The 25404-nt window shown below is 37.6% G+C and overlaps 4 protein-coding genes across 13 annotated transcripts; 3 read left to right on the forward strand and 1 right to left on the reverse strand.

Moving 5' to 3' along the window:
- Nucleotides 1–344: 344 nt before the first annotated feature.
- Nucleotides 345–3617, forward strand: LOC306984268 (uncharacterized protein). The gene is made up of 5 exons (XM_079585473.1): nucleotides 345–500; nucleotides 758–930; nucleotides 1085–1207; nucleotides 1919–2144; nucleotides 2240–3617. The coding sequence occupies exons 1-5, from the start codon at nucleotides 496–498 to the stop codon at nucleotides 2355–2357; spliced, it is 645 nt and encodes a 214-aa protein (XP_079441599.1). The 5' UTR covers nucleotides 345–495; the 3' UTR covers nucleotides 2358–3617.
- Nucleotides 2553–23901, reverse strand: bud13 (BUD13 homolog). 3 transcript variants are annotated; one of them, XM_079585458.1, is made up of 13 exons: nucleotides 23767–23901; nucleotides 13137–13217; nucleotides 7651–7827; nucleotides 7386–7479; nucleotides 7147–7228; nucleotides 6419–6467; nucleotides 6071–6336; nucleotides 5703–5986; nucleotides 3646–3754; nucleotides 3421–3559; nucleotides 3135–3325; nucleotides 2931–3012; nucleotides 2553–2834 (listed from the first exon to the last, which is right to left on the reverse strand). In XM_079585458.1, the coding sequence occupies exons 3-13, from the start codon at nucleotides 7791–7793 to the stop codon at nucleotides 2741–2743; spliced, it is 1533 nt and encodes a 510-aa protein (XP_079441584.1). In that variant the 5' UTR covers nucleotides 7794–7827; nucleotides 13137–13217; nucleotides 23767–23901; the 3' UTR covers nucleotides 2553–2740. The 3 variants fall into 3 exon arrangements, with proteins under 3 accessions (XP_079441584.1, XP_079441585.1, XP_079441583.1); XM_079585459.1 differs by lacking the exons at nucleotides 13137–13217; nucleotides 23767–23901 and adding an exon at nucleotides 12262–12493 and having other exon boundaries at nucleotides 6419–6461; XM_079585457.1 differs by lacking the exons at nucleotides 13137–13217; nucleotides 23767–23901 and adding an exon at nucleotides 12262–12486.
- Nucleotides 10559–18245, forward strand: LOC306984271 (uncharacterized protein). Of its 7 annotated transcripts, none has more exons than XR_013794509.1 (6): nucleotides 10585–10609; nucleotides 13192–13273; nucleotides 13947–14001; nucleotides 14839–15171; nucleotides 15260–15771; nucleotides 16874–18244. XR_013794509.1 is itself a non-coding variant. In XM_079585478.1 (5 exons), exons 3-5 carry the CDS (start codon nucleotides 13956–13958, stop codon nucleotides 15349–15351), a joined length of 471 nt encoding a protein of 156 aa, XP_079441604.1. In that variant the 5' UTR covers nucleotides 10559–10609; nucleotides 13157–13273; nucleotides 13947–13955; the 3' UTR covers nucleotides 15352–15916. The 7 variants fall into 7 exon arrangements, 4 of the variants coding, with proteins under 4 accessions (XP_079441604.1, XP_079441606.1, XP_079441605.1 ...); XR_013794510.1 differs by having other exon boundaries at nucleotides 10590–10609; nucleotides 13157–13273; nucleotides 16874–18245; XR_013794511.1 differs by lacking the exon at nucleotides 10585–10609 and adding an exon at nucleotides 12064–12472 and having other exon boundaries at nucleotides 16874–18240.
- Nucleotides 20800–23002, forward strand: LOC306984267 (uncharacterized protein). 2 transcript variants are annotated; one of them, XM_079585471.1, is made up of 2 exons: nucleotides 20800–20927; nucleotides 21505–23002. In XM_079585471.1, coding segments are annotated over exons 1-2 (702 nt in total). In that variant the 5' UTR covers nucleotides 20800–20925; the 3' UTR covers nucleotides 22205–23002. The 2 variants fall into 2 exon arrangements, with proteins under 2 accessions (XP_079441597.1, XP_079441598.1); XM_079585472.1 differs by having other exon boundaries at nucleotides 20810–20947.
- Nucleotides 23902–25404: the final 1503 nt, after the last annotated feature.

The raw sequence follows: 25404 nt of genomic DNA on the forward strand, positions 1-25404 counted from the left end.
TATATGTATTTAACTATACCCAGCTAACGATTTTGACTTCCCAGAACGTTCTAAGGAATCTTAGTTCATGGTTATTTATCAATGATACAGGAAAAGAACATTTCTGGAACATATTCTTTAGAAATTGGAAATAATCAAGCCAAACAAAAACATAAGAGGGATCATGTATTAAGAAATTGAGCAGTTTTTAAGCATAGATATGAAGACACTGAAACCAACAGGTTCTATTCGGGTTTAATTAAACTAAGAGTCTCATGCTGAGCACAAGCACATGCAGCGCCACGTCAGTCTACGGTATTTATTACAGAACACTCATTGTTCTTGAGCTGAGTCCATCACCCTTCAGGCTTTCTAAAGAATAGAGCAGCCATGGAAACAGCCACTAACTGAGTGTAACAGCGCTTTCCAAACATGCCACTGTGCTGCAAGAATGTGACAAAAATCAGAAGCTAAACTTCTCAGGAATCAAATTTATGCAAAGAAAATGTGTCATGCATGAGGTGAGTTTCAAATCACTACTTTTAATTGTAAGAGAACAAGGTAAAAATTGTTAAACTCTTCAAAAGGCATTGAAATCAGCCAATAACTAATTTGAAGTATATACCACTAGTGTTTTCAAAGCTGGTTGTAGATCTGTAAACAAGTTTCTTATTAGCAAGTCTCTGAGAATTTAAAGCAGGATTAAAATCTGCTTCAATCATTTGAATCAACAACAATGTATAACGTTTTTTATAAAAATTTACATTTCACTCAATAGTAATTCAAAGATGACCACTCATGAAAAGACGATCAGCAAACAGCAGAGACCAGCTCTCAGAATCCCATTTGGTCGTCAGCGTAGAAAAGATTTATTGCTTCTCAAAAATGGTCAAATGGTGTCGAAACACCCACAAGCCTTTCCAATGGTGGGAGAACTTCCTTCATTAGCAGGTAACACGTAGAACAAGAAATCTTTCATTTTCATTTTTTTTTTAATTCCGTCAGACATATGGCACATGTCATTCACATACTAGACAACTAAAGCATGTTTACACACCCGAGTGCCACTTAGAAGAAAACAAATGCTGTCAGATCTTCTTTTCAGGCTTGCTGCTCTACCCTGATAAGCGGGAAAAGATGGTTACCACAACAGAAAGGGAATTTGGACCCAAACCGTGCCCAAAGGTAGAGCCAAAGAAGATCCTACAGTGCAACCTAACTCTAGACGGTATGAAAATCATATACATTTGGAAAAATAATCAGTTAAGGATCTATTAGAGAAGCAACAAACCATCTAATGTAAACTTAACCAACCTATTTTGGAGATATAAGCCAAATATTGGTTTACATAGTTTCTTGACTTATTTCACCGAACTTCAGTACGTTATTAAATAAACGATTTCCTTGGCAGACCAAATTAGACGGCTGGAAAAATTGATACATTTTAAAGAGAAACATTTATAAACACCATTCAAAAGTTTGGGACAGATAAAAATCAAATACTTTTATTCAGCAAGGATGCAATATTTATTTATATATTGCTAATATGTACATATTTCTAATTTTACACTTCTGTTCTTTTGACCTTTCTATTAAACAAAAATCCTGAAAAAAACATGTATCACCGTTTCCACAATAAAAATGTGACAACTTCTTTCAACACTGATATTAATAAACGTTCCTTGAGCAGCAAATCAGCATATTAGAATGATTTCTGAAGGATCGTGTGACACTGTAGACATAATTGTATATTTTTAAATATTTAAAAACCCTGTGCATACTCATTGGAATTCTGAAAAATATTTAATTAGTATCAATTACAATAAATATAATCCATAAACCATCTCTTGTAAACTTAGGATGAATTAATTTCAGGCAAATTGGAACACCTATTTTGAAACTCTATGAGCCAAACATTATTATCTCTACATAACTGCAGGGGACAGGAGCTTCAGTACAACAAACAGGGAGGATTACCCTTCTTATAACCTAGATGGCGCTCCAATTGCGTGGCAGGGAAAAGTCCCAGCAAGAGACAACAGACCTGGCCAAGCACAGAGATGTTCTCTTTACCAGCAGGACTTCCCGGTCCCAAAGAGAATCTATGTTAGGAGAAATCAGGTCGTGCCTCATCCTGACAACCTGGCGATCAACACTTCAATGAGGCAAGTACACAACCACTGAACTTATATTCTTTTTTAAATTCAAATCTGAACTGAAAATATTGTTAAAGTTATCAACTGAAATCTCTTTTCTATAGAGCCGAATACAGAACAGTGCAGCAAGAGGCTTTCCCAGGCTGGGATGTTTCTGTGCACGGCCGCCCAGCCCCTGCCCGAATCAAAAGAACAGATGAAGGCCAGAGAGAATCCTTATAGTGCTTTTATAGTTCCTTCATGCATTTGTTTTCAGCCTAGCTTTCATGACTTTAGACTTTTAATTTTGTGTTTTTGACTCCACTATATATAGTATATATTGAAATGTTTGAGGTATACCGGTAATTATTAATGTGGCCGCCATCATTATTTGTTCTGTTAATTAAAAATGTGGGGTTTGAAATGACATTGATAAAGTTCAACGCAACAAGTTTTATTAAAAAAGTAGCATTTAATTAGGAAAGTATGTTTCTTGTACATAGTAGGACTGATAACTGCACACAAAATGTCTTGCTTTTTGGTTCATGAGGGAACTGTCCTAATTCTAGACAAGTCAGTTTTTACATCATGAATCTCTATACACACATTTGGATCTCCATCGACATCTACATGTCTTCCACACTCCACTTGTACGCCATGTCCTGGACGGCTTTCTTATCTGAAATCCTAGAGTACCGCTTCTGCTCAAAACCGTTGGACCTAAAGGATCATAGGAAAAGTAAATTAAACCATTTTCTTAGGTTAACATTAAGATGCTTACAAACCAGCTGATATTCATCAATCTAAACCTCTTACCTGTCAACTCCATCCCAGCGATAGCCTGGATTAAGGTTAAAACGATTCGGAGGTGGGGGCGGACCTTTGTAACGAGGTTTTTCTGGTGAAAAACATTCACATGTACATTATTACAATTACTACTGTGATCTGGGCTTGTTTTCAGATAAATCATTAACTGCAAGGATCACTAGCACCAATTTGGACATTATTCCTCATTTTCACCTTTGATTCCTTTTAATTGAGCATTTTTGACCTTCTTCTTGCGAAGCATAGCCGCCATCGGGTCTCCGTCCCTTTCTTGCTCCCTCAGCATCCGATCGAGGTCTTCGTCGTCAATGTGTCTTGCCAGTGGTTTCTGAGCCTCCCGCATGGCTTCGGTTAAGTTCTGCTGCTGCATTTCACCCTGAGCAAGCCTGAAAAAGGACAGCACAGATGTCAAAGTCACAAGACGGAAAAAGTCACAGACCGAAAAAACATCTGTATTTGAACACCGCTAAATAGACTTCACCCTTTTCCCCATTGCGCATATTTTTCATCCTTCTCTGCCTTTTCTGCAGCTTTCTTGCTAAACTCGCCTCTCTCCCTCTCCAGGTCACGTGTCCTACCCGACTTGTCTCGAAATATCGTCTCTGCATTTCTGGATGCCTCTGAGAGAGCAATGTGACATAATGAATGTTATAAAATAAAACGACACTTACAATACACAACAATTATCAATGGGTTTTCATTAAACCTTCAAGAGGCTTGTTGCGTTTTTCCTTTCTGCGAATTTCCTCCTGTTCTTTCCTCAAAATGTCGACAGACACGAGCCCTGCAGCTCCACCAGACAGCATTCGAGGGGCCTGTAAGGAAGAACAGTGAAATTCTCAACATAAGGATCCAAACTGCATCTTCATTTCAAAAGAAGAAGAAAAATTGTGTATATTTCATGTGAGATCCACTGAAAAGTTCATTTATTTTATGAACGCTGTTGCTTATTTAATCCACAAAGGGGGTATTTCTTATAGGCACAGCAAACGGAAAAACATTTATTTTAAATGATGAAAAGGGTCATATTTATTTTATACATTACCGGTGGCGGTACTTGCTGCGTAATCAGCATTATTTAAAGCAGGTGTTCTCAACTGGTTTAACTAGAAGGCCCCCTTCATTTCTGAATGGTTAGATAATGAATTTAGGTAGCTTATGTGTAGTTATCTTCTGGTCATTGATTAGCATATTCTGTCTTGATAATCTATAAATCGTGTTCCGGGGGCGGGGTTTATGTAAATTCTAGGGTTGGTGATGTCACTAACCCGGGAGGAATGTTGTGTGGTCCCTACCAGCCGTTTGTTGTAGTCCTTAAAAAGCAATTTCTTTAAAAGAAAATATCTCCCTTTGCTGTGAACTTTGAGGGTCGTAAATTTGCAGATGTTGTGCATGCTCAAACAGCAACATTTCACACTAACTAAAGTTTAAAAAGTGAAATCATAATCAACCACTCCTTTAAAGTAGGTTCCCTTGTTGAGAACTATTAATACACAGGTGTAAAACTTCTTTATGGAATTTACACTTTAGTCCTCCGTGGAGAGTTTAGCTTCAACCATAATTAATCCACCTGATCCAGTTAATAAAGTCCTTCAGGCGTATTTGAAAACTACAGGTATGTGTGTTGGAGCAGGGTTGGAACTAAACTCTATAGGGCTGTGGCCCTCCAGGAATTGAGTTTTGCATCCCTGCACAAATATAAACCCAGCAAACACAGAAGGTCGGGTACGTTGTGCCAACGTTCTAACAACGTTTTAACAACATGGCCAAAAGGTTGCTTTAACTACCGGTACGTTGTGTGGTGAAGGTTGTTACAGCGTTGTCACAATGTTGACATTAAACCACCGTTCAGGGCCATTGCTTAAGGTTGTGCATAGGGTATCTGGACAACCACTGGACTACATAATGTACTCGTCACTGCCTTGAAGCGGGAAAATCAGCCTTTTAAATTCCAACCACCTGTTGGGCTCATTGTGTGCTCATTCATCATCGAGCAAGGATACGCGAGTATTGCGTTTAATTTAGCCTCAGCTATCAAACACAACCTACAACTTTAATTTAATGTGACTAATGTAGCCTCGCTCGCACTGTTTTAGTTTTTCATTTGATTTGATTTAGTCTCATTAGTTTCTTTGCTCCTCTGGATTTGTGGATGTTTCCCCGGTTACGACCTTTATCGGCCGGCTTTCTACTACTGTCTGCCATACAGAACCCAGTTTTGTTCATTAAATGTTCTGATCTGCCTTTGCTTTTTATGTTTTATTTATTATACTTAAAATAAATTTGTATATTCGTTCGTTCGTTTATTTCATTTTTTTTCTTTTTTCACAAATGAATGACTTTTGGAAGTGCAATTTGATTATCATATGCAGTTTTAATAAAGTTTAATTAACAAAACCTTCTGTCATTTTTACTCTTCAAAGTGTACACTTGCAGGTTATAATTAGGTTTTACTGATAGCCCCATTCAATAATAATAAGGATAAACAATATTTAAAAAGTATATAATTATCTAACAAAATACTAAATGGGGGATATCTATAGGCATATCTAGCAGCATATAAAAAATTGTCAGAACGTCAACTCTGTTGCTGAATGTCGCGTAACAACGTTGCTACAGCCGTGTCGCGTCTTACAATTCTACGTTGTTACAATGTTGCGAGCACGTAGACAGCGACGTTGCCATAGCAGAAATGCAACGTGCCAGAGACGTTGCCACAACGTAAATTTGTTTGCTGGGAAGGATCCTTAAACATGAACTTACTGCATCAGGAGAGTGTGTCCTCCGTGGTGGAGACAGGTCTGAGTCCGATCCACGTCCTCCCTGTGGCTTCTTCCTGGGAGGAGAGAGATCTGAATCTGAACCTCTTGCACCCTGGCCTCTCTTTCTGGGTGGAGATTGATCGGAATCTGAGCCCCGTCGCACACGAGGACGTCTGCGAGGTGGGGACTGATCGGAGTCTGAGCCTTTGCCTGTCCGGGCTCGTCTTCTGGGCGGCGAAAGGTCACCTGAAGAAGCAGCACTTGCCTTTTTTCTGTGTGGGGACCCTGAAGAGATTAATAAAAGCTCAATTATTTTGATGACATTCATTGTGTAAATGTTGTTTCTGATTGGTGGATGGATTTTCATACCTTTATCATGCTGCTTTTGGGTTCTGGAGGGTGAGCTTTTGAGGCTCTTTCTTGAAGGTGACGAGGAGTCGTGCCATCTGTCTTTGTTCTCGGTTCTGTGTCTCTGAGGTGAAAGGTCTGGCGAATCATGACGATCTCTTCTCAGAGGTGAGAGATTCGGCGAGTCGTGCCGAGGCCTCTTGGGCGAGAGGTCAGGGGAATCATCCTGCCCCCTCGGTACAGTTGAACTCTCCGGTGAGTCGTGACGCACTCTGTCAGTGTCCAAACTAAACAAAGCAACATTCATTATACACCCTATTCAGTAATGATTTTAATAAGAATAAGAACAAAAGAAGAAAGGACAGTTACCCTCCATCTAATGTGGACTCCTGAGTTTCTTGGAGATCTTGCTCTGTTGCTAAGACACAAATTAGAGTGAGTGTGTGTGTGTTTGTATATATGCATGCTTTTGTAACATATATATATATATATATATATACTCAGACACTACCGTTCCAAAGTTTAGGGTCAGTGAGATACATATTTTGGTACTATACGGTTATCCGGACCACACGGTGGCCAACCCCTAACCCCGCCCCTAAACCTACCCGTCACTGGGGTTAAGACCAATCAGGGATGACTATACGGGACTAAAAGACACCGTATAGTACCCATATTTTTTGTAAATAAATTAATACTTTTATTCAGAAAAGACGCATTAAATTTATCAAAAGTGACAGTAAAGATTATATTTACTAAAGTTTTCCATTTCAAATAAATGCTGTTCTTTTTAACTTTCTATTCATAAAAGAATCCTTCTATCAAAAACATTTAAAAAATCTTACCATCCCCAAACTTTTGAACAGTAGTGTATAAAAACACCCAACTAGTACACATGCTTCTGTTTTACATTATTTAATAAATCATAATACATGTTTGTTCCACTTTAATCTGATGGTGAGCATAAAAAGTGGAGTTTTTCGACAGCCTAAGCCGTTCTGTTCTGTTTCTAGAATTTAAAAATAATAATAATAATAATCCCAGATGTTTTCTCAGACATATGAATCCCCCACAAGCACAATAAGTCAAAGTCTTACCGCCCAACACTTTCCACTTGCTGGTTCGAAATACCTCGAGCTGCTTAATCTCATCTGGGCGCTCATCTATCATGTCTGCAATCTAAAAACGACATTTAAGTTAACACTGTTGCAGATTCATGCATGCAGTACATGTTTAAAAACCAAGGTAGTACCATTCTAAAGAAAAGACTCAGTATTTATTTTGGCTATGAAAGTGTTACAAAAGCTTCAAATAGGTAAAGCGTGCTTCTACACACCACAGGCGCCTCATCATCTTCGTCTTCGTCTTTATTTTCATCTTCGTTAAGAGCAAGTTGCCTCCAATCAATGTCATCATCAACAATTTTCATCCTGTAGATTATAATGACAATTTAGCTGCTTGGGCACTTGACAAACTATTTCCTAACCGCTGTGTATTAAGCCAACATTTGAGACTGCCACAATGTCATTATGTTCAGTGATTAATGTAGATACAGAGAGCTAAAATCTGCATTTCTGTTAAGTGTGTCTGATCATATTTACCCTCTCCCCGTGGGTTTCGGCCGTTTCTTCTTGGTCTTCTTTTCTTTAGACTTCTTGCCAGCTTCATCATTTGATAAATACCGTTTAAGATAATCTGCCTTGGAGAACGCAGCACCTTTGCTAATGTCTGTGGACGTAGCCATCTTGTTTATGTATTACGTCACTGAACGGACGCTGCTAAGGGACAAAAATCACAACGCAAAATACAAGTTTTTGGAATAATAAATTCAGTGACATAGTCTGGCTTCTTCGACAAAAAAAGTCCTTCTGGCCAGCAAAGTTGTTGTTGAAGTTTCTTTAATTGTGTAATACTTCTTGTGTAAAATATATATATAGCCATTTATATATAAAATATATAATACGCTTTAGTTCATTTTATAATTCCATGGATAATAACCCTCTTTTTAATCTTTTTTTTTTTTTTTTTTTTTTTGCGTGTAGTATATGTTGTATTCTTTGTTGCAGGAAGAACCCTGCAGAATAAAAGATGAAAGAGGAACAAATAGGTTGGTGTTTTCCTTCATTCTCTTTAATGACTGATGAGGAACATTAAGATGAAAACTGACAAAATAACAATACAAAACTAGCTACTAGTAGACCCAGTAGTAAACCAGATAGGCGTTTATTTAAGAATGAACTTTATTTATTTTTGTCCTTTTTTAATGTCATTTAATTAACTTAGATCCAATGGAAGTGAATGAAGACAAACACCATCATTTCACAAATGAAGACGGAGAACTGACATATAAAAACGAAGACAAACATCTGTTACAAAAACCTCAGTATTTCAAAACTGAAGATGCATACACTGTCGTTTCACAGGCTGATGAGAATTTCACAAAAAAAACAAGCTGGAAATGGATCTTTCACCTGCCCCGAGTGTGGAAAGAGTTACACACTTAAAGCAACCCTTAAGACACACATGAGATCTCACACTGGAGAGAAGCCTTACACCGTGTCCTAACTACACGCGACGCGACGCCGCGACACGCGATAAAAGGTATCTTTTCCATGTTAATCAGAGTTTTTGTCCTAACCAGACGCGACGGTGACACGCGAAGTTTCTAATTTAGAAACGGTTCCTATTTCTGCGACGTCGCGGCTGACAGATCCGCCCACACAGACGGGATGGATATGAATTTCCCTATGAACAAGATTGAATAAACTGACATATAAAGAGATTACACTGGTTATGAGTAACGTTACACATTATTTATTTTTAGTTAAAAATAGGTCACTGTGCCACAAGCGATAATGGATAATTTACCTCAGATTTTGAAAGCATATAATATAGCGTTCAAACTGAATTCTATGCAAACATACAACTGTACTTCATAACAAAATTAGTCAATGAGTATATTTAGTTAATGTTTTGATTTTTAATAATGTTATTTCTTGATTTGATTATGTCCTTACCCATTTCCAATGCGAGTGCGTTCCAGCAGTGGGCTTTCACAGAGAGACTCCGCCCACACGCTGTTCTGAATGGCTGTGATTTTTGATTGACGTGTGGCGTCTCACAGTCGCGTCGCGTCTAGTGTGGACAGACACACTTGCTGTCGCTGGAATTTATCGCGTCGCGTGTAGTTAGGACACGGTGTTATACATGCACTCAGTGTGAAAAGAGTTACTTATATAGATCATCTTTTGTTGTACACATGAGAATTCACACAGGAGAAAGACCGTTCACATGCACTCAGTGTGGAAGGAGTTTCAGGTGCAAAAGCGCTTTCAAGAATCATCTTCGCCGTCATTGTGTCGTTGTGTCATCAGAGTTAAGCAGACACATTAAACTTCAAGCTGTTGTGAAGCCTCACTTTTGCTCTTTTTGTGGAAAGCGTTTTTCTCTACTCCAAACTTTACAAGTGCACCAGAGTATCCACTCTGCTGTGAGACCTTATGTGTGCTCTGACTGTGAGAAGAGCTATACTACATTGGCCAGCTTGAAAAAACACCAGAGAATTCACACTGGACAGAAACCGTATAAGTGCTCTTCATTTGGAAAGAGTTTCACCCAAGTATCTACTGTACAGACTCTTGAGAAAAAGCATTGCCTGAAGCTGTCGAAATGAGCAAATGTTGTGAAGCACAAATAAAGGTGAATTATTGTATCTCCATAGTCTGTATGGCTGACACCAGGACTCGGAGTGGTCCTCCGAGGTCACAAGACTTCGAGGTCACGTCTTTGCGCCAGCATGTCGAAGAAAGTCTGTATAGTGCACATACATACACAGATGCACAGATTCTTCAAGGTTGGAGTTAGTTGAGCTTTGTTCGCAGGAAAGTTTCCCAAAACATTCAGATTATGTTCTTTCTCTCAGTGAGAGATTCAGATGATATTCCATTATCATCCTCTATTTAATATCGAAAAGTGTATTTAATGCTTTAATTAAGAAGTGGTCATGTACAGTATACAACAGGCGAATTAACCACGTGACCTCGGCTGTCTTTGTTAGCTATATGTCAACACATGTTGGGTCCTTCTCTCAAAAACATTCCATTAAACAGACATATAGTTCTATAACTACATAAATCTCATAAGCTTAAAGAAGTCAGTCAAATCAATTAACATGTAAAAGGAAAAATATTGATTAATAGCTTGATTATAATCACTCATTATTAGATATACCCCCCCGATCCTAACTCTGAATTGTGAATTAAAATATTTTATTTAAGAGCAGCTGTTGTCTTATGACTGTAAAGCTATAGTTAACTGTACAAAATGATGTGAAAGTGAAGACGGGATGAATAAGGAGCACAAAGAAATTGTGAAATTCAAAACAAGATTTTGACTTAAGGTAAACACATTCTGCTGCTCTCTGGCAGCTGTTTCCGATTATAACTTTTTTAGAAAGAAACGAAACTTAAAAAGGGGGTTTCCAACTTTTTGAAGGTGTGGCTTAAAGATATTCCCCAACTCTTGCAGCTTTGTGCACAGTCTGAATTCGTGATCCAAGAGGTAAGCATCCTATTTCTTTAAACTTTACAGCAAAAGCTCTCTCTGATAGTTCAAAACTAAACAACAAACCTCAAAATTAAAACCTTCACCAGCACCTCTTTATGGAATCGGCAGAGTGTTGGCAACTTTTATGCACCATGTGTTGCAGAACTCTGTGACCACGCTCTGTGACTTAAAGGGGGGGTACAATGGTGTTTCATGTATTCAGAGTTGTTTACAGTGTTAAAGAGATGGATTCTCATGCTAATAATGGCCAAAGTTTGAAAAGTTATTTTGAACGAATAACAGATAATTTCTGTGCTGAAAATCATACTTCCGGGTTGCAACACGTTTCGGCTGTTTTTTTTCTATCGTAGATCTAATGACGTAGACCAGAGTGGAACTCCTTATATGAGCATTGTCGGTACACGATCCGTTCCACCTGCACGATCCGTTTCACGCATGCGCGTAGTTACGTGGTAGAAAACGTCACGGTTTTCCTACACTATCGGTACCGCGCATGCGATGAAACACTTGATGGCCAGGCGGCACAACTTGCGGCATATTTGTTTAACGTTAGTTGTATTGTGTTTAAAATTTCGATGTTTACGTGGTTGCCAATCCAAAACAATAAAGGAGTTGTTACATGAACATACATGATCAGTTTTCTCCATAGGTTACTCTCCTTTGCGATTCATTGCTGTATGGTATTAGGCTTAACTTAGTGTTTTGGTCGTCAAAGACGGTTTGTATTTGTATTTATTTATTAAAAGCTGCTAATAGTAGTTAACTTTTAAGTTGAGTAATTTTGTATTAGTATGGGTCTGTATATAGGCTAATATATATTATATAATCTAAATGAGGGAAATAATCCCTTCAATGTTGTTTACAGAAGGACCATAAGTGACTATCTGCACTTCCATTAAGAACTACAAAGTCTGGGGAAACGTTATAGAGTATTTCAAACTGACAATGGATATGACTTGAAAAGAAGCATGTGTGCACATAGAAGTGACATGAGACCAGAGGTGGACAGTACTGAAGTACATTTGAATATCTTTATTTAAGTAAAAAAAAAAAAAAAAAACTCACACACTCTCTCTCACACACACTCTCTCTCTCTCTCTCTCTCTCTCACACACACACACACACACACACACACACACACACACACACTCTCTCTCTCACACACACACACACACTCTCTCTCTCTCTCTCTCTCTCTCACACACACACACACACACACACACACACACACACACACACACACACACACTCTCTCTCTCTCTCTCTCTCTCTCTCTCTCTCTCACACACACACACACACACACACACACACACACACACACACACACACACACACACACATGCGTGGAACACATCGTGCAGTGTCATAAGTCGTCGCAAAACAGAATTATCATTTGCGCATGCGCGTTTTCTACTGCGTCTACTACGCATGCGTGAAACGGATCGTGCAGATGGAACGGATCGTGTACCGACAAGCATTGCTCTCGGAAAAGCGCGTTCACGCACACGTCGACCAGAGGAGAGAAAGACCGCGCTCATCGACGCGCTACTACCGGAAATCATCATCATCAGCGCTAAATAGGAATGGTTGATGTCAAGAATGTCTCCAAAAAAGTGTGTTTTGGAATGTGAGGGAGGGAAGTTTACCTTGTTCAGCTTCCCAAAGAACCCAGTGTTACTGGAACAGTGGATGCAGTTTGTATTTCCGGGACAGCAAAGGAGTTCGGCAAGTGCGGTTTTGTGTTCTGGTCATTTCAGTGACGAATGTTTTATTAACAAGGCCCAGGCCGTCGCTGGATTTGCAAACCGGTTGCAATTAAAACCTGGCGCGGTCCCAGTGATAAAACACCCCATTCATGTAAGTACAACGGTATCACGCGCTCCCGCTTGACTCTATAGCTCCGCCCACGCCCAGAATCAAGGACCTCGGCTTTTTCCGGATAGAATCGGAAAGCTGTATTTTTATTTTATAAATATGATGAAACTAAAGACTTTTTGGAGATATGAAGGACACACTATTACTCTATAGGTACTCAAGATTAACATGAGATTGACTGAAACGAAGTATTTTACCCCCCCTTTAACGTAGTCTTCCTCTTGTTATTGCTGTTCCTAAATGGAATATCTAGCTGGGATGAAATTTCACAAACTGACTTATTGCAAAGGTGGCATCCTATCAAAGTACCACACTTGAATTACAATTATATCAGATAATTATATAAAAATATAAAAGTTATTTCAATTGTAATAATATTTCACCATATTACTGTATTTTTGATCAAGTAATTGCAGCATTTTATTGAGACGTCTATCAAAAATTTTTAAAAAATCGGACCTCAATCTTTTGAATGGTAGTGTGATAACAAAAACTGAAACATTTTGTAATGTATACATGTTATACTTGAAATTACCTGACATATCTCATCCAACTAAATCATTTCAAATTGTGGGAAACTGCATACGATGTGGTAAAATGTTGGTTAGAAAGCATTTTCTAGTTCTCTCAAAAGGGGGAGACAAACCTCTTTCTCTCCTCTCTCAGATCCTCCCTCCTTCTTCTCCTTCCACTCTCCACAGCTTTATGAATCACCGGATAGGGTCACCTGCCAAAGCATCACAGACTGGGATTAAAACAGCACGAACATAAAGTCTCTGAAAGGTAAATGTCTGGAAACTATTATGTCATGCTTGCTCTGACAACAATATAATTATGTCCCAGGATTGTTTCCTAATAAGATTTGGCCTGTGATTAAGGACTACACAAAGATCAGCTTTAATGATATGAAAAAGAAGGTATATTCTGTGCTGTCAGACAAGTGTAAGTCAAACTGTGTTGTAGGCTACTGCATTGTTTACTTTACATTAAATAAGGACATTGGGCTCATTAAGGCTGTCAAAGGCCTATCATCTGGGTATTTTGCTTCAGGAAGGTGAATAGATTTTTGTGGACATAGAAATAGGCCTATCTCATACGTTTTTGTATGTTTTGGTCTGAAACATTGCATTAGCGCAGCACAGATGGGAGGGGCTGCTGCAGTCCACTGCAGTGCAGTGCTTCATGTTGTTGGGTGAAGTGCTTTCTTAGGCCGTTAGGGGGAGCTACAGCACTGTTGTTGTTCTCTGAAGAGCACAGTTTCATGGATGGTCCACATGGCTGACAACAAGACTTGATGAAAAAAAATGAAGGGTTGTTTAACAGTGTGCTTTCCTCCTTTCCCCCCTCACGATTTCAGGCTAGATCCAATGGCCACTACAGATGGTCATCATGTTTAAATGTTGTGATTCTGGGATATGTAACAGAATGACTATATTCTCTCCTCTTTTCTACCTAGAGCTTTGTAATGAACACATTTAACTGTATGTTTGGGTGGATTCTTCTTCTGGGAGGTAAGAGGATTATGAAGATGTTTTCCTAATGCTTTTACCATTTCACAATGAAAATATAACAGCTTATTCTCCTATTTTAAGTTATATTCTTATATAACTTTCTAAAACTTTAAATTAAACTAATCATTTGCTCAATGGTCCAAAACATTTGCCAGACTTGTTTGATTTTCTTTCTTCACAAAAGAGGATTTTTTTTTTCTTTAGATTTACAGACTCAATTTCGAATTGAGAATTGACACTCTTTTCAATTTAAAAGAGTGTCCAGGATATTATAGGAGAACTGGTGTATATGTTTAAATAAATGTGTACTGCTGAACTAATTTACAATTTGTTTTACAAAGCATCATGCATTGCATATATGTGACCCTGGACCACAAAACCAGTCACATGAGTACTTCTTTTTTTAAATTGAGATGTATACATGGTCTAAAAGTTGAATAAATAAGCTTTCCATTGATGTATGGTTTGTTAAGATAGAACTTAATATTTGGCCGAGATACAACTATTTTAAAAAACTGGAGTCTGAGGATGCAAAAAAATCAAAACATTGAGAAAATCCCCTTCAAAGTTGTCCATTTATGTTCATGATTATGCTGCATTCACTCACAAAAATACATGTTTTAGATATTTACGGTAGGAAATTTACAAAATATCTTTATGGAATATGATCTTTTCTTAATATCCTAATGATTTTTGGCATAAAAGAAAAATCGATCATTTTAACCCATACAATGTATTGTACGGGTACATACCCATGCGACTTGTGACTGGTTTTGTGGTCCAGGATCACATATGGTAAATATCTAAATTACGGGCCTCATGATTTCTCATCTCCAGTTCTGATGAGCCCAGTGTCGTGTCAGGACGAGGAGAGTGTAATTTCAGTATGCCAAGAGGAAGATAATGACCTCAGAGTGGACTGCCTTCTGGAGCCCAAACCCAACTACCACACAGACTATGAGTTCTCCATGTCCAAAGGCCAAAAGGAGACCATCATAAGCACAAACATCTCTGGAATCATGCCTGAACCCAAGTTCAGGCACAACACAATAGTGACAGAGCTTGAACCATACGGATTCAGGCTGATCATTATGAGCTTCACCATCACTGAGAATACAACTTTCATTTGTAAAGTGACCAAGATCCAGAAGACTCTATTTGTTGAATTAGGTACAATAGCTGAACTAAGATACATTTATACATACAACTAGAATGAATATTTGCTCTGCTTAAACCTGAATTTGTCCTTGCCTTCTAGAGAGCATCCAGCCCTGCTCTGCCACCAGTGTGTTTCTGCTGGGTTATCCTTGGCTCAGTCTCCTGGTTCCTCTGTGCATCATACATCTATAAGAAGCCTTTAAAAACAGTCAGCTACAAAAGCATTGTATTCAGACTCTAAAAGTATTTCTATAGATTTTGCTGCAAATTTGAGTTTTTTTTTTAAATGCTCTTCAATCGACATGCTCTGCCTTTACTGTAAAGTAAATGTTGCTAGCTCTATGATGGTATTTATTTACTTTATGCCTTTTTACATGTCTAGCCAACTGAAGACATGTCCTGTGTGCGAAAAGTATTTTTAGGGTTCTTGACTATTAAGGGGTACCACCATTGTTGATAATGTTATATCAAGTAATTATACTGCTACTTAGAAAAGTAGAAAAGTTACAATGATAGTGCCATCAATGCTTTGAATAAAATGCACCACACACAGTTTGTGTTCATTAATGTGTAGATAAATAAACAAATCCCATAATTGTTAGCTTAATTGTGGTTTTCCCAGCACATTTTCCTCTCAGTTCCCTTGTAACACTGCCTAATGTTTGTGTAAAAGAAAATAATAATATTTTCAATAGGGTATCATTTTTATTTGTTTCGTTTGTTTTAAGATGCTATCAATGTCGTCTTAGAAAGTTATAAAATAAAATAATAAAAGTTCAGTTGTCCTTTAGCCTACTAATGCCAAGATGTTAATAAATAGCCATCAGCTTTAACTGGAGATAACTAAACAAGACTTTAACACAGGAGAATGATCCCTTATCAAAGTGTACTGAGATGTAGCTAGCCTACAAAAGTACAGTCTCAGACGTCAAACTCCTCGTTAAACTAAACGAATTGTGGTTGGTCACTTTGCATGTCAATCAGACGGCTTTTACACCACCCGTACAGGAGAACGCCTCTAAAAGTTCATCTATGCCGGTGTTACGGATCAACTGGGGATCATGTTAAAGGAGAACTCCGGTCAATTTTAACATTGAGCTAAATTTTTTGTAAATTTGGAGTGCTGTCAATACAGAGAACAACGACAAAAATCGGTGTTGCCTACACCGTGTTATCCTATTTTTAAAATTTGCACCCTATTGACTTGAATGGGGCAAGTTTTAAACCTGCTTTTATCCTCTTAACATCTTTGATGTGTCATTACAAGTGCCCAGCCATGTGAGTGATTCCTTCAGAGTGAACACGAGTGAACAAATTGTCGAGTTCACGCGCATAGGTTTAGTTACTATGATCACGCGCGTGAACTCGACAATCGACTACTTTGGACTTCCACCGAAAACAGGAACTAAATACAGGTATTTGCGCTGGCTGAATTAACATCATTTTTATTCATATCTTTCACATCTACTGCAGTCAGATTCACTCGTGTTCACTCTGAAGGAATCACTCACATGGCTGGGCACTTGTAATGACACATCAAAGATGTTAAGAGGATAAAAGCAGGTTTAAAACTTGCCCCATTCAAGTCAATAGGGTGCAAATTTTAAAAATAGGATAACACGGTGTAGGCAACACCGATTTTTGTCGTTGTTCTCTGTATTGACAGCACTCCAAATTTACTAAAAATTTAGCTCAATGTTAAAATTGACCGGAGTTCTCCTTTAACTGGGGACGCGCGCGTGCACGCTGATAGTTTTACCTGGATTTCCAGCAGATGTTAAACGCCGACAGATTCATGCCCTATTTTACGGATCACCGATTAAAAACTAATATTTAACTAGTTGTATGCGAATATGCACTGGTATGCGAATAAAGCGCTTTGTTTTTGCAGTGTATATTCCTGCGTATTTGACGCAATTTCAAAGAAGTTTAACATACTTTAGTGTCAAGCTCAGAAACCACGCCTAGGGGCATTCGGTTTCATTGGATGAAAAGACTTGTCAGCGCACTTCAGAAGACGTGTAAATATTTTTTTTTCTCAATATTAGTGTATCATATTTTCTTTAGTGTTGTCATGAGTTCTAATCACAAATAACAACAGATGTAGATTAAGTTAAAATCGCTAAGCTACCTAAAAGAAACATAAATTGCAAAGTCATTAAAAAAAAATTTCCAACAAGTTGCATTTATTTATCTGCATATATAGCCTAATTTATAATGGATCTATTATTTTTATATAAAAACACTAATCCGGTTATTTTACTCTGCTGATTATGTAGGCTACAACCAGCTCTGACACCTCCGTATCCTTTCCCTGGACATAAAGCAGCTATGGGTCATGCAGTTAATTATCTCATGAACTTGTAACATTTTCAACAGATTTATAAAATAAAAACTAATTTTGACTCCTCTTCTTTCACAACAATTCTGTAGGCCTAATACTGCATCTTCTCAAATAGCTCAAACAGTATAGCATTGGTGCGTCCAACACCAAGGTCATGCGTTTGATTCCCAGGGAAAGCAAGAACTAATAGGAAATTAAAATGTGTACCTTGAAATGCGATTTAAGTCGCTTTGGATTACACTATTGTATATATAATGTATTGTATTGGACATGTAGAGAACACTTTGTCTTTATGTGATTAAAGTCCTGTGAAAAACACAGAGTGCATGGCAACCACAAATTGTATTACTGGAATAAGCAGAACATATGATAGAGTGATGATGAATTATTACAAATATAAACTGATATTCTCTATGGCTAATATTCATACAACATCACTAACCTCTTATTCACGTATCACCACATGAATAGCATGACCCTCTCTACAATAGGAAATGCTTTGTGTACTTTTTTGCTGACCTCTTAGAAATATGACACAATGGTATATCAGTTTTAAAAATAAAATGTTGTGTTGGGCCTCTTTTTATGTAATATAAAGTTGATTTATGGCAGTTCTTTTCATTTGACTAGTACCATGAATCTCATTAACATATTCTCTTTACTTGTTATTCATCACATCATGTGCTTTCATTGTTGTCGTCTGCTAACCGTTATGAACAGATTAAAAGGTCTTTATTAAATTAAGTGTCATTATTGTAACTGGTGTCATTTTTATTAGGACATATACTGCCACAGCAAATGTATGCAATTAAAGTTAGACAAATCAAAAACTTTGCAGGATTACCAATATAATAGCTGCTCAAGAAATGAACACTATTATATAAAGAGGAGATGTGGAAGTTTCACAATGAAGGGTATGGTGTGTTAAATTGTTCTTACTATAAAAAGGTAATACAACTGTGACATGTATTTACTAATATGACATGATTAAATGGAGAGCAGTGTAGGTATAAAGGCCAAACTGGCCAATGGCAATTTTACAATCAATACAAATGTATACATATACATTGCAAAACAAGTAACTGTTCTTCATTAACATGTTATTCTATAGTTTATTCTTCCTTCCTTAGATTGAATGTTCAGAATGTGGATGGTGGGACTGTGTGGTCAGACCTTCACAGCAAATACAGCTGTCCTGCATGCATACACATGTATTTGCCTATTTTTATTTTGTTATTGTTGCTTTCATACCTATTAGCTAATGAATATGTTTGTTGAACATTCCCCTAAATAAATGCTGTGGGTAGTAATTCACTGGATCCATAAGCGATGGCTTATAAATTTTCACCACTCTTTAGGAACATTTATGGAGTGTACTGTATGCTTTATGCTTTAACTCATTCCTCAGCAACATTAAAAAAAAAAAAAAAAAAAAAAATGCTTGACAAGTCCCTTTAACCACAGCAGTATTGCTGTTCAATTTAAATTAAGCCACAAATTGGCATCATAACAACAATCTGCGAATACACACGCACTACAAAGACATTGTCAATAGCATAATTTATTTAATCTACTTACAGTTGTCATCAGATACGAATTTCATTGAAACGAATGTAACAAAATAATGTGGGCGTGGTCTGTGTGTCGCGAAATTGAAACACATTAAAACTTCCCTTCAATGCGTCTGAAACATACAGCAGAACAGTGACAGAGTAAACAACAGAGCCCTAATATGTAGGGATGGCTGACGCGAAACAGTCGTTCCGAAGCTTTGCGAGATCCCGAAGCGCAGATGTTTCGAAACACTGATCCGAAGCGTGATTCAAAACACCCATGTCACGTGACTATGGCCAAACGAAGCCTCGAAGTGTTTCACTAAATGTTTCATCAGGTGTGATCCGCCGAATCAGCGTTTGATTGACACGGTCGGGAACAGACCACACGATCGCACATCTATATAAAAGTGAAATCAACGCATATTGACCTCGTGGGTTTATGTGAGAGGAGTTTGATTTTGAGATAGCGGATTTTTGGTGATATAGTGACATTTATAGTGCGATTTGTTTAGTTATATTTAGGCTTACATTTAAATTTACACAACACATTGACTGATAGGCTAGAGACAGAGTATACATATAGTGACACATTAATAGATACATAGATATAAATATATATAGTATATATAGACAGCTAGATTAATAGATACATAGATAGATTAAAGATAGGGATAGAAATGTCAACATCAGACCCATCACCATCAACACCAGTAGAAACACAGGACAGTTTATGGGAACTTTTTGATACTCGTCGTATCCATCAAACCCAGATGATACACAATGCTACAGCTGATGCCACAGTGGAAGTGAAAAAATACATCAACGATGCGTATTTGCCCAGAACTCATGATCCACTAACTTGGAAAGAGAGAGCAGGAATCTTTCCTCATTTGTATGTCATGGCTAAAAAATATCTTTGCATTCCAGCAACAAGTGTCCCTTGTGAGAGGATTTTTTTCAAAGGCTGGAGAAATTATCTGTAAAAAAAGTAGGCTAAGTCCTTCCACAGCAGAGAAATTAATATTTTTGAATAAAAATATAAAAAAAAGTGAGACATTGTGGCTTGATTTATTTTATTAATATTCATTTTGCAGGACCAAAATAACATTATGCACAGTGAGGAGCCTATAGGTTACAAGATTCACATATTAGAAAAGTACAATAATAAAAAAACAACAATTTTAATGGCTCGTCAAGGTTGTTTCAGGATCAACACCTGCAAGTGACCACTAGGTGTCACCGTGGAGACGGGTGTCGGATTGATTCGAAGCCTCGAAACAATATGGACCATTTGGTTCAACTGTTTCATTGCTTCACGAAGCCTCGATCTGGCCATCACTACTAATATGATACAAAGATTTAACAATAACGTGGAAAGCTTTTAAATCTGCTCAGTGAAAATTTCGCTGTGACGAATCTGTATCCGTTTAACATCTGCTGGAAATCCAGGTAAAACTGTCTGCGTGCACGCGCGCGTCCCCAGTTAACATGATCCCCAGTTGATCCGTAACACCTGGTTTAGCTTCGGCTTCCCGTATATGGAATGATTACTGTGAATGCTCAAAATGATTGACAGGCAAAAAATATGAGTCTCCAGAAACCTGATTGGCTACGCACAGCGTCTGACCCATGTTTACAGACGTATCTATTATTTCAGTATTTTTAAAGGGACGGGAGTGTGGTCATTTTATGCATGCATTCCATACAAATCGTAATAATCATAATAATAAAATATGACTGGTATTTGTAGTGTTTAGTCTGTTCATGAAACGAAAGTGAAAGCATGTGTGCGTGCGTTAGCTCCCAGCTCATGACGCAGTTAGCAAAGATAAATGTAAGGAAGTGGATGTGGAATTCTCTTTCTTAATGTAAGCAAAGCATAAACAAGGTTGGTAAATTGCTTTATGTTTTATGTAAAATAGCCTACGTGGTATTGATCTTATTCTTAGGTCTGTTTTTTTTTAAACGGTGTCGAATATTCTTGTTACCATATCGTCCTCCAAAGCGCTGTGCTATAAATCTTGTTGTTGCTGCTAAATAAACAGATGGGGATACACTGCTTATCAAGTGAAATGGCAACAATATATTTATTTTTTAACCCTTAAACAAAACAGGCAATGTGCACCACAGGATACTCTTTAATCTCTTGTAGGAGGCATGAGAGAATTCTTCATCCAATTCTCTGTTATCATTATCATAGTTGAGCCTGTTTGGGGAGTCACATGACTTGGTTAAAATATTCTGTGCTTGGCTTAAGCCAACATTGAAATGATTTTTTGCTGATAATTTTCCACTCTTGCCTGTTTAAGGGTTAATAAGAAAAAAAATACTTACATGATGAAACAATACAGAATAGTAATCATAGATCTTGGCTAACTGAACATATTTTAAAGGGTTATTTGAACATTTTACAATTTTGATTGTTTTTAAATTTGTGTTGTGTAGGAACTGCAGTCTCAAAAAGGAGCATCCAAAGATCATTATTATCGCATACTGTTGTGTAAGTGCCAAAATGCCAGTGGAATTCAGTGGATGGACGACATACTGTGATAAATCAAAGCACCTTAAACCAGGTCAAGAACCCAAAAAGAGCCATGGCTACACTATGTACCATGGGACACTCAAAACCAATGCCCCAGCTATTATATCATCAGGGTTTCGGCCCTCTGCTGGGGGAACTCTGGGTCCTGGAGTCTACTGTAGTCGGGACATTAACAAAGCAATGGGTTATCCAGCATGTGCTCCCAATGACAGAGTTGTGTTTAAGCTACGAGTAAGAGTGGGTAAAGTGAAAAGGTTTGACAAGCAAAGCCTGAACCAGATGACCTCTTGGCATCAGAACGGATATGATACGGCCTGGTTACCTGCCTCTGTTTTGGGACTTGAGGAGGACTGTGTTTTTGACCCAAAGAGACTCACTGTGATTGGGATAGCCCATTGCACAGACTCCAGTGCTAAGAGTTCTCTGGAGAGTCTCATAAAGCAGAAAAGCCAATCGCAGGACCCAAAGGAGAAAGATCTGAAGCTGTGTAAAGGCTGTGGAATGCAAACACAGGATAAACACACAATGGAGAAATGCTGGGCCTGCAAAGTATCCATATGCCCCTTCATGAAGAATCATGTTTGCAGAAGGAAAGGGAAGTAACCCGACACACTTTAATTAAATATAATCTGTAAAGTGATTTTGAGCTTTGTTAAAGGCACTTAATAAATACAACTTATTATTATACTTGATGTATTTTTTCTCTCAAACCAACACTGGGGAAATGTACATCAAATGGTAGGTTGTTAACTTTATATTTACACAAGACTATTCAAAATTACTGTTTTAATCAGTTTATTTTAAATTTAAATTTGTTGTTTTCTGATAGATTGAACCATATGTTATTAATGATATTGGATAGTGAACCAAAACGGTAAATGTAACATTTACCAAATGGAATTAAATTCTGCTTATTAGGCCTACAGCACTTGTGGTTAATTTGATCAGATTAATATGGTTAAGTTTAGTTGATTATAACTCATCAACACCAGCAACAGATTGTGCCAAACATCATACTTATGAAAGTTTGAATTTTTACTGTAATGAAATGTGTTTTGTAATGTAATCTTTTGTTGCACTTAAGAGTAGGCCTATAACAATAAATAAAGGTTTTCTATTTAATAAAATATATTGTTCTGCAGTTGAAATTCTGCTGTATCTTTGTAACCATTTTGATTTACTGTTGAAATCTTGTAATGCAACAATTATTAACAAGAATTAATGCAATCAATTAATAAGCAAATATTGAAAAAATGTAGCTTTTTCACTTTGTCTACAAGTTATTTAGTTGCACTTTTCAGAATTTAACAATCTGCCACATTGACTCTTGCTGTAAGTCAATAGGCCCGCCTACTCTAGTGATGTCACATTTGAACTGAAGCTTCAAAGCGCGTATCGAGTTCGCAGAAAAATGAAAAATGAAGAGATTTAATGAAAATCTCATGAAGCTCCGTGTCGGAGCGCGTATTGTTTTCAGAGAAACACGTGATCAACGAAAAACGATCAAAGCCTCACTTTCTTTCCAGTCACCTAAATGCTGCACTTTGCGTGTCGAAATGTTTGAACCCACATAGCCTATACGGGTTTTTGGAAGTTTAAGTCTTTTTTTTATAAATATATATATATAAATAAGCATAGCCTATGTTACATGATCATATATTCTGTCATATTATAAACAGCATAGAAACCATAAAATAATTAGACCACCATTTACTTGCATCAAGCAACTCTTTTGGTATTTTTATATTAGGCTAGTAAGCCTATTAATATAACTGTTACATTTAATTAATTGCCACACTTTAATATGTGAATTATATTATCAGAAAACTGAACATTTAGCGTTGTCAGGCTTTTATTTTATTACAAAACAACCACGCTGCGCACTGCTATAAATTTGACCTGCCACAAGATGGCGCTGTTTAACACTCCTGATGTTTCGAATCTTTTCCCGGAACATTCAGGGGAAAGACTCAGTGCTTCATGAGGCTTCATTTGCCCATCTCTACAATACTCACTGTAAAAATGCTCAAGGCTTTCTGAAAGTCTGAAAATAAGTGTTGCAGTATAGACCTATTTACCACTGAAAAATCTGGGAGAAAAGCAAGCACATCTAAACTGAAATATTAATACCGCCAGTAGCTACAAAGTATAAAAAACAGAAATACCTATATCAATGTTTTCCTAGTTTATCTTTTTTTCCTGCTTGGCATCCTGTGAAGTTTCCCAGCCAGCAAGAAGCTGTTTATATGCAAAATATGGTGTGATGTCCCTGTCGGCCGTTCCTTGTTTTGTGTGTGTGTGTGTGTGTGTTGCGTCTGTATTGTTTTGCAGGTTAGCCTATTGCTGATTGCGTCGTGATTGGGAGCACCGGCGTGCAGGAATTCTTCGTCCCCTTACAAAAGCTGCATGTTTCCTATCGAAGAGAGTCTGCTCTGGGGCTGCGTTGGACTTTGTAACAGTTTCTTGTCCTTCGTGTCGATGCCTGTGGCTTTAGTTTAGATCGTTCATTTTGGTAATCGACTCTCCTTATTTAGTGATTCTGTAAGGATCGCAACAATGCGCAACTAGACAGCTCTTGAAGTTGTGGTCTAAAATGAAATGGACCTTTGTTTTTATCAATAATTCCCCATTTTACATTTTTTTAACGCAGATGAAAAATATACATTATGAAGATATTCAAGGTTGATAGGGTTTGATGGGATAGGAAATGATCAGAGCCTTTTTACCATTTTAGATAAATGTTGGCTTGCATTTCATCTGGGAATGAAAAGGTCAAAGCCCTCAGGATTTCAATTTTAGGAAGAGAAGAGGATCAGTGTGAAATATGTGTCAATGTTATCATATATTGCCTAAAAAGCCAGTTTTATTAAAAAAAATTTATTAGAAGAAAATGTCTGACATTTGCTTGCTGGCTGGATAAATATATTGAAAGTTAATGCTGGGTTCTCCTGAAATTTGCCCTTTGTTTTACATGACGGTTTATTGTATATATCTAGCCATATTTATCTATATTAATTAACTATAAACAATGTAAAAAAACAAAAACAAAGATTTGTGCATGAAGTAAGTTCAATTTATTCATACCCAGCAGAATTTGTTGTACAATATGATCATCATTTCAAAGCACATGGGCAGTTTAAATTTAACAGCTGGTATAACATTTTAAAAAAATATTTCAGAATTCCAAACTTCATGGGAACACACTTAATAACGCTCATGGCAGACACCATATGCTTGCTTGTTTGGGCGTATTTCATCAATGACTGTTATTCGCTTTGGATCCCAAACACAGTCTTCCTCAAGATCGCTTCGCACCATCCCACAGTTTGGAGGGCACCAAGCAGTGTCATACCCATGATTATGCCAGGTTTTCTGCAACGGATGATCTTGACGATCAATCTTTTTTACTTTCCCAACATTGACCCTCACTCTCAGAACCACTTTCTGGTTCTCAGGTAATTTCAGAGGGTACCTGGAGGCCTTCTGTAGATCTCGGCTGAGGTAGACGCCAGGCCCAAGCATCCCTGTAGAAGATGGTTTGAAGCCAGAGACTTTGATTTTTTCAGCATCCTCCCTTGATGTGCCATGGTACATTCTGTAGACTTTACCCTCAACTGGTTCTATGTAACTCTCAAGACACGGTGGAGCACCTGGACCCAAGTCATCTTCAGCCCACATGTTTGCAACTGGACAAATCAAATCTTGAACAATTTAATAGAAGCTCAGAATTTTACCAGATCACTAGCAAAAAGACTTACAAAAAAGGGCATATAGACAAGCACACTAAAATGTCATCAAGAAGT

The sequence above is a fragment of the Phoxinus phoxinus genome (assembly GCF_949152265.1).
Source record: "Phoxinus phoxinus genome assembly, chromosome: 17".
In the NCBI taxonomy this organism is placed as follows: domain Eukaryota; kingdom Metazoa; phylum Chordata; class Actinopteri; order Cypriniformes; family Leuciscidae; genus Phoxinus; species Phoxinus phoxinus.